The sequence below is a fragment of the Chanodichthys erythropterus genome, chromosome 8 (assembly GCF_024489055.1).
Source record: "Chanodichthys erythropterus isolate Z2021 chromosome 8, ASM2448905v1, whole genome shotgun sequence".
Taxonomy (NCBI): domain Eukaryota; kingdom Metazoa; phylum Chordata; class Actinopteri; order Cypriniformes; family Xenocyprididae; genus Chanodichthys; species Chanodichthys erythropterus.
The window spans coordinates 4,442,422-4,450,886 of NC_090228.1; the positions used below are offsets into that span (position 1 = coordinate 4,442,422).

General features: G+C 39.4%; 1 protein-coding gene across 1 annotated transcript; it reads right to left on the reverse strand.

Annotated features, from left to right (window-relative positions):
• Positions 1–2,549: 2,549 nt before the first annotated feature.
• On the reverse strand, positions 2,550–7,621 carry LOC137024103 (U2 small nuclear ribonucleoprotein auxiliary factor 35 kDa subunit-related protein 1-like). Its single transcript, XM_067391262.1, has 5 exons — positions 7,580–7,621; positions 7,242–7,361; positions 7,086–7,154; positions 2,952–3,044; positions 2,550–2,639 (listed from the first exon to the last, which is right to left on the reverse strand). The coding sequence occupies exons 1-5, from the start codon at positions 7,619–7,621 to the stop codon at positions 2,550–2,552; spliced, it is 414 nt and encodes a 137-aa protein (XP_067247363.1).
• Positions 7,622–8,465: the final 844 nt, after the last annotated feature.

The following is an 8,465-nucleotide window of genomic DNA, read 5'->3' on the forward strand; positions in this document are numbered from 1 at the left end:
ATACAGTCCCAACAGTGAAGCATGGTGGTGGCAGCATCATGCTGTGGGGGTGTTTTTCAGCTGCAGGGACAGGACGACTGGTTGCAATCGAGGAAAAGATGAATGCGGCCAAGTACAGGGATATCCTGGACAAAAACTTTCTCCAGAGTGCTCAGGACCTCAGACTGGGCCCAAGGTTTACCTTTCAACAAGACAATGACCCTAAGCACGCAGTTAAAATAACGAAGGAGTGGCTTCACAACAACTCCGTGACTATTCTTGAATGGCCCAGCCAGAGCCCTGACTTAAACCCAATTGAGCATCTCTGGAGAGACCTAAAAATGGCTGTCCACCAACGTTTACCATCCAACCTGACAGAACTGGAGAGGATCTGCAAGGAGGAATGGCAGAAGATCCCCAAATCCAGGTGTGAAAAACTTGTTACATCTTGTTACAAAGTCTCATGGCTATATTAGATCAAAAGGGTGCTTCTACTAAATACTTAGCAAAGGGTCTGAATACTTAGGACCATGTGATATTCCAGTTTTTCTTTTTTAATAAATCTGCAAAAATGTCAACAATTCTGTGTTTTTCTGTCAATATGGGGTGCTGTGTGTACATTAATGAGGAAAAAAATGAACTTAAATGATTTTAGCAAATGGCTGCAATATAACAAAGAGTGAAACATTTCCTCAATGTTGATGTGTTAGAAGCAGGAAAAATGGGCAAGTGTAAGGATTTGAGTGAGTTTGACAAGGTAGAAATTGGATGGCTAGACGACTGGGTCAGAGCATCTCCAAAACTGCAGCTCTTGTGGGGTGTTCCTGGTCTGCAGTGGTCAATATCTATCAAAAGTGCTCCAAGCAAGGAACAGTGGTGAAAAGGCAACAGGGTCATGGGCGGCCAAGGCTCATTGATGCACGTGGGGAGCGAAGGCTGGCCTATGTGGTCCGATCCAACAGACAAGCTATACTGAACCTCAAATTGCTCAAGAAGTTAATGCTGGTTCTAATACAAAGGTGTCAGAATACACAGTGCATTGCAGTTTGTTGTGTATGAATGGCCGGCTGCGTGTGCGTCTCTTACATATGGCACCAGGATGCACTACGGAAAGAAGGCAAGCCGACGGAGGCAGTGTGATGCCCAGATCCAAATTGCCCAGATCTCAATCCAATCGAGCATCTGTGGGATGTACTGAACAAAAAGTCCGATCCATGGAGGCTCCACCTCACAAGTTACAGGACTTAAAGGATCTGCTGCTAACATCTTGGTCCAGATACCACAGCACACCTTCAGGGGTCTAGTGGAGTCCATGCCTCGACAGGTCACGGCTGTTTTGGCACCAATACAATATTAGGAAGGTGGTCATAATGTTATGCCTGATCAGTATATTTTGCAAATTTTAGGTTTTTCATGCATACTGAAAACTGGCATAATGTGCACAGTATACATACCAAAGACAGAGTATGTTAGTATGCTATTCTGTACATAGCCCTGGTGCACTACTTTGACCACCGAAAAACCTTGTACGGTTATGAGAATAAAGGGTCATGGCCTAGAAATGCTCAAAATGAGAAAAGAATTAAAATGAGTGTTGAATGACCCAAAATAGCTTAGAAACATTTAATGTGCTAAATGAATTGGAGTCTGGAGAGGTGTATGAGAATGCTAGAGGGAAAATTATTTGATTCCAGATGGAATGCATCAGTGTGGTGGGATGAATTGCCTAGAACTATTTACTGGAAGGCTTGTTTTGGAAAAGACTCTAGCATGTCGTAAGGTAGCATTTCACTGAAATGTGTTCTGCAGTGCATATTGAGGGTGTGGAATAAATCAAAGCTGTACAGCCCAATTACACAAACTCAGTGTGTCTGCCATGAAATAAACACAACAGAGCACATGGAGGTGATGTAGAGCCGCAGCGTGCAGAAAGGAATTCTGGGATGTGAGGACACTGGAGACTGTGGCATTTTCCTGCCTTCAGGGGTCAGACATGCTGTAACATGATTCTGCTGTGTTCTTCTACCTTAATGCTAGACCTGTACCACAGGAACCACCTGTTTCTTTCTCTTCCATCCTTTCTTTTGCATTCTCAGTTCTCATCTTTTGTGCCAGAGATCACCAAAGATGCATAAAAGACTCTGAAAGACACGAGAATTAATTGGTTCTTGTTCTCTTTTGAATCTGAGCTCCTCTGTTTGTCTTGCTCTCGCTCTTTACCTCAGGTCTCCCTCCTCACCGCAGAGTCATGCGATTTATTGTCTATTTATACTCATCTGCTGCAATATTACAGTGAAACATCAGACATGTGACACACATTACGTCGTTAGCTGTGATTTATTTGCCACACAGTCAGCGAGCTTGTTATTTAATCATTTTGAACGTCAGTTGAGCCGTAACTCACTCGGTTAGTGTCTTTGAGCTCGTAGAGGAGGTAGAGATATGATTTCAATTAAGCTACATGCTTTTTCGCTAATCGTCTAATATTAACACATCTTCGGAAGTTATCCGACCACACACCTGTAATATATCATATAAAGCTCTGTTAGCACATTTAATAGTAAACACAGTTACAGTCTCATCAGAAGGTGCTTGACTGTCTCGTTTGCAGAAGCAGGATCCAGACCCAAATCCTGAAGCACAACTTGCTTCTGAAATTCCTGGAAATTAAAAATGAGATGCATTAGTGTCTGAGATGATATATGAAGATACACTGTAGGTGAACTTCCTTCTTGAATTTTTTGGTGTCTGTAGATGTAATCTGCGCCTGTCCGTTGCTGCGAGTCAGGTAGGTATGGTATTGGTTAGCACACTTTGCATTAGATATGTTCAACATCTGGTCACGTTCAGTCATACTGCTTTTGGGCCTCACATCTGTACCTGGGGACTGTAGTAGTGTTTCTCTGTCTGTGTGTGTGTGTGTGTGTGTGTGTGTTGGTCTATCTGCATGTGTGTTTATTATCAAAACTCACCCTAAATTCTCGTAGTCGGTCTAGTTTTGCACGGATGGCCTTGCGTTGGACTGCCATCTCGGTCACATGACTTTTCCACTGCCCTTCTTTCTCCTTTTACAGACACAAATACACAGCATGTTCATAGTTCTTGAGAGGGTCAGAAATGGTGAAAACAGGATTCTAATAGTGGGTATATTGAGGGGCATTCAGCTTTGTAATAATATTAGGCTGTTGTTTTGCTTTTAAATGCTTCACTCCACTTATAATGTTAGTCAAGGATTTTTGTACCAATTTTAGCCTTACATAACATTTTCCATCCTCTTAGAAATAATGTTTGCACTATTTGTACAGTAGTGGCCAAAAGTGATGTCCGGAGGGGATATTTGTTTATAAAGACATAATTTTTTAAATATGAGAGAAGAACAAAATACTAAACTTGGTTAAAGGGGTCCTTGATTACGATTTCACTTTTTTTTTTTTTTTTTTTACTTTAGTTAGTGTGTAATGTTGCTGTTTGAGCATAAACAATATCTGCAAAGTTACAATGCTCAAAGTTCAATGCAAAGAGAGATATTTTCTTTTACAGAAATCACTTTTTAAGGACTACAACAAATGGCCGGTAGGAACTACAACTACAAGCTTCTTCTTGGGCTGATGTATTCTAAAAGTTGTAACTTCTTCCTGAGTCTCTCCATCAGTGTCGACTCCGGTTTGAACAATGTAAGGCTGAACACCGTTACTGACAATCCTCATTTTGGCTGTGTGAGATTCTCCATCTCTTTTTTTTTTTTGAGCAACCGAAGCGTGAGCTGTTAAAGCTCCACCCACTTCTGGAAAGGGGGCCGGAAGCTGCAGCTCATTTGCATTTAAAGAGACACACACAAAAGGGTGTGTTTTTGCTCACACCCAAATAGGAGCAAATTTGACAAGCTATAATAAATTATCTGTGGGGTATTTTGAGCTGAAACTTCACAGACACATTCTGGGGACACCAGAGACTTATATTACATCTTGTAAAAGGTCCCCTTTAAGGTATTTATCTGACAGCTACAGGTTTTATTTTACTATGCAAAAAATGCATAGAAAAAAACAAAAAGCTCACAAGAAAAAGCACACATTGACTACAGTATAATCAGTTGGTAATATTTCATTGGTGTGTTCATACTTTCTATGTATGACAGCCTGGCCAAAAATTGCCAGCAAAATTTGTCACGTTTCACTGCGTTTTCACAAATAATAACAATTGACGCATTATGTTTACAAAATCTTTTACAAATTCTTAATAACATTTGAATAAAGGGTAAAAATTTCAATTTTCCAAGGCCGGACATCACTTTTGGCCACTACTGTACTTTTAAGACAATATTCAAATGACCTCTGTTATGATTGGCTAATCACTTTGCATGTAAATACTTTAATCATAATCATAATTTGCTAGATACTAATTAGGTATTAATATGTTAATTTGACTTGTTATATGTTAAAGTGCACGTGGTTGTGACAGTAGAAAGCTGGTTTGATCTTCAGCAGAAATTACAGAGCCATTCATTTCCAAACTGTCAGATGTTATTTTAAGCTTCTTATTGCTTAGAAACAAGCGTGTGTGTCCGAGGGCCAATGCAGTGAGGCAGGCCCTGATGTAGGGCTGAAGGAATGAGGCTAGGCTTGACCTTTGACCTATGTAGGCTTCAGCCAGATCTTTTGTGGGTGCTACTTCCCGTCTCTAATGTGATAATATAGGCCAGGCATTAACGTAGCTGTACTCAGCATATGGAAGACGTTGAAACACATCGCCTTCTAATCAAACTATAATAAGAGAAAAAACAGGCTGTAACACCTCTTCCCTCAGAGGACTGAAACAGTCACCGGCTGTTCTCTCCCAGTAACACATACTCAAAAACACACAGAGGGTGGGGTTATCTGTTGATATCTGTGGTTTGGGGGATGTAGGTTATGAATGATAACAGGATCAAATAGAATGCACATGGGAAACAAAAGCAAGTACATCCTCCCAGACCCTCAGGTACATTAATCAGAGGATGGACACGCTGCAACCCTGAAAACTTGAGGCTGAGCAGCTGGAGAGGAAGGAAGCGAGAATGGTGGACTGTCTGTTTGTAGCCTTTAGGAATTACAAAGACAGAAGGCTACTCCACCGACTTGACTGAGAGAGTAATTTTTTTTTAACTTAATCCCATTGGGATTGGAGCTTGGAGTTAAAAAAGGCGTTGCAGGAATTCCTCAAGCTGTTGAATTTATGACAACGGCCAAGTGGACAACAACAACATGGCTGTCCTTCAGTGACCTCACACTTGGCTGTTAGATGCGACTTTACTGGCAACAGATCATGTGCAGCTGGGGGCTTCATCAACTCACACAAACAGTCCCTGAGCGTCCTGAACAACAGCTACACGGTAGCATGTGCTTTCCACTGTTGCATCTTGCACGCACAGTTTTAGTTTCATGCCCACAGACCATTCACAGATCACTCACTGAGTGTTGCATACACACTGCATGTAATGCATGTACATAGTTTATCGTCATGTTCAGGGAATGTTAGATTAACGTTAGAGTAACACTCTGGGAACCAAAAACTAATGTTCTGGGAACGTTATGAGAATGTTACAATAACATTATATAAACCAAAACCTAACATTCTGGGAATGTCAAGAAAACTTTCCTGGCTAACCAAAAACAAACCGTAAAAACTAACATTCTGGGAACCAAAAAATAACGTTCTGGAAACGTTATAATACCGCTATGAGAACATAAGAATAACGTTATACAAATCAAAAACTAACATTCTGGTAACGTTAAGAAAACGTTCCTGGCTAACCATAAAAAATTTTTGGTAACACTTTATTTTAGTGTCCTTGTTACACATATTACGCATAGTTACAGTAGTAATAACTATAAATTATGCATAATTACATAATTTATAGTTTGCAACTAAGCCTAAACCAAACCCTAATCTAACCCTAACCCTATAGTAAGTATGTAGTTAATTGTTACTACTCAGTACTTAAATATATAATTACACTGTAACACAGACACCTTAAAGTAAAGTGTAACCAAAGTTTTGTGGCTACAATATTTTATTTGAAATATTATGGTTCCTGTACATTTATTCATTCAACATACAAGTTCATTCAATTTAGATCATAAGCAGTTTGTTATAAGAACATTAATATTTGCAGTGCATAATTCCAAGTATAAGCTATTTTTATGGTTTAAATTTTAGCCACATAAATTTGAGTCACATACAGTAGTGGCCAAAAATTATGTCCTGACATCTTCACCTTTTTTTTTCATATATTATTAAAACTTTGCAGATTTTGTAAACAGTTCTGCTTGAAGTTATTTGTGATAATGCAATGAAACTGTGAGGACATAATTATTAGCCAGGCTATCATACAAAGGAATTATGAACACATGCAAATCAAGCGAGAACCAATGAAATATTAATAACTGATTATGTTGTAGTCAATGGATGCTTTTTCCTGTGAGCCTTTTGTTTTTCTCTGCATTTGTTTTGCACAGTAAAATAAAACCTGTAGCTGCAGTTTTGCCTTTTTTTGCCAAATAATGATTAAAACATCAAAATATGAGAAAAATATTTGATCTAAAATAGAAGCCAAGCTGTATATTCTGCTTTGTGTTTCTGTCTAAAATAAACAGTATTAGTATTAGTTCTCTGGCACCAAGTTTTTGGCACGCAAACTATTTTTAATGGAATCATCTGTTTACTTCTCTCCTAAAAACAAAACATACTGTGGTTGATATTTTTGACATGTCAGTCAAGGTTATCAACCAGAAAAAGCTGATCAAAGCGGACCAGACTTCACACCACCTGTGCAGACTACCAAAGTCCTGTTTTTTTAAATACTTTTATAGCAGGAATGATTGCATTAGTGTGTTTACCTGCGTTACCTGGCCTTACAATCAGAGGTCACTGCATGTGCAGCCGAAGTTAGGAACAATGCAGACGTAATGCAATCAAGCACAATTAGACTGACAATGTAAATCTGATGAAGCAGGTCTGTCGTTCCTGGACAGACTCAGGCTGCGGGTGGTGGAGACAGATATAATTAGGGTTATCACTGCAGACGGCAGTGATAGCCCTGCAGTGACTTTTGACTATGGTCAGCATACCTTCTGCTGTTCCTCAATCTCACGTTGCTTTTCTTGTTCCAGCTGCTCTCGCTCCAGTCGACGGCGGATCTAGCAGAATAGCGTAAGCATCGGTATGTTAAACACAGACTTGTGAAGGTTTAAAAGAAGGTAACAAACAAACAAGTTTACATTTACCCTTTCTTCTTGCTTTTCCTGACACTCAGTCTCCACACATGTGCTCTCCGGACTCTTATCCTGCTTTTCAAGACTGTTTAAAAAAGTGTAGTCTTCCTCTTTACAAAGATCTCGCATGCACTGAGTGGATAGTAAGAAATTGCACATGATTAGATATTAATTTTGCTTTTTTTTTGTTTGTTTGTTATAGATGCCCAGCTGGTCACAAGCTAAATTTGCAGGGGGTTTTTTTTATTTTTTTTATGAATCTGACTTACAGTAGATGCAGGTTAAATGGTGTTGTCAATCATATTCTCATAAAAATATGCATGAAAAAGTTACAATAGAAACATGAAAACCTTAGACATGGGAATTTGAGAAAATCTCTTCGCATGAGCCATCCTAAAAGAAACAAAGTAGAAAATTCAGACAATTTCAGAGATATTTTTTAAGTTTTAAACACAACTGCACAAACATAAGCAGGAATGCTAGTAATTTTTGTCAAATTCAATCAGCCAGCTCACCTTTACTGAAGTTGTCCTGAAAGCTTCCAGCTCTCCTTTTGTTTGCTTTCGTCTCCTTTCGTAAACCTCATATAAATGGTAATATACTGTGACGACGAGCAAAAGACATCATAGTTATTTCTGCACAAGGCTGTTAAAAACCCCACTGTGGTGCTAATAAAACCCAGTGTCCTTTCACTTTTGATTAATTGAATCGTTCCATGTCAATATGTTTCCTTCACACTTCTGAATGAGGCTTCTGTTCGTACAGATCGACAATCAGCTTCCATGTCTCAGACCATAACGCAGAAACCCTAAGCCTGATCACAGGTCAGTATACTGTACCAAATGCAATCAGCCAGCAGATAAACACAGAGGTCAGGGTTGTTTTCAGTGATGTCATTGGATCTTTTGGAATGCATAAAGGCTTCTTAACATGAATTGATGGAGATGTGTTTGACATTAGGAGGGTGGCGTGACACAGACAGGCACTTTAGCGGAAACCAGAGATGCGAGCAGCAAACTGACCCAAGAATGTAGATCATATGGTGAAGTTGTCTGGTGTGGAAAAAATGTATAGGATGTAGCCAGAGGAAAGGTATTTAGATTGTTTTACTACGTTTAACCACCACAGCTTTTAGAGGGGCCGTGGTTTAGGTGTGAAGGTCAAGGGTTGATACATCACTTTGACATCTCTTTGAACTTTTATGATCTGAAACAAGTTATTGCCAGTGAGTTTATT

Excerpts from the sequence above, each read along its gene's own strand:
- LOC137024103 (XM_067391262.1), bottom strand. The coding sequence starts at position 7,621 with ATGGCTCATGCGAAGAGATTTTCTCAAATTCCCATGTCTAAG. Across the intron at positions 7,155-7,241 it reads AGGAAAAGCAAGAAGAAAGG|ATCCGCCGTCGACTGGAGCG; the intron begins GTAAATGTAAAC and ends CTATTCTGCTAG. Across the intron at positions 3,045-7,085 it reads AGATTGAGGAACAGCAGAAG|GAGAAAGAAGGGCAGTGGAA; the intron begins GTATGCTGACCA and ends TGTCTGTAAAAG.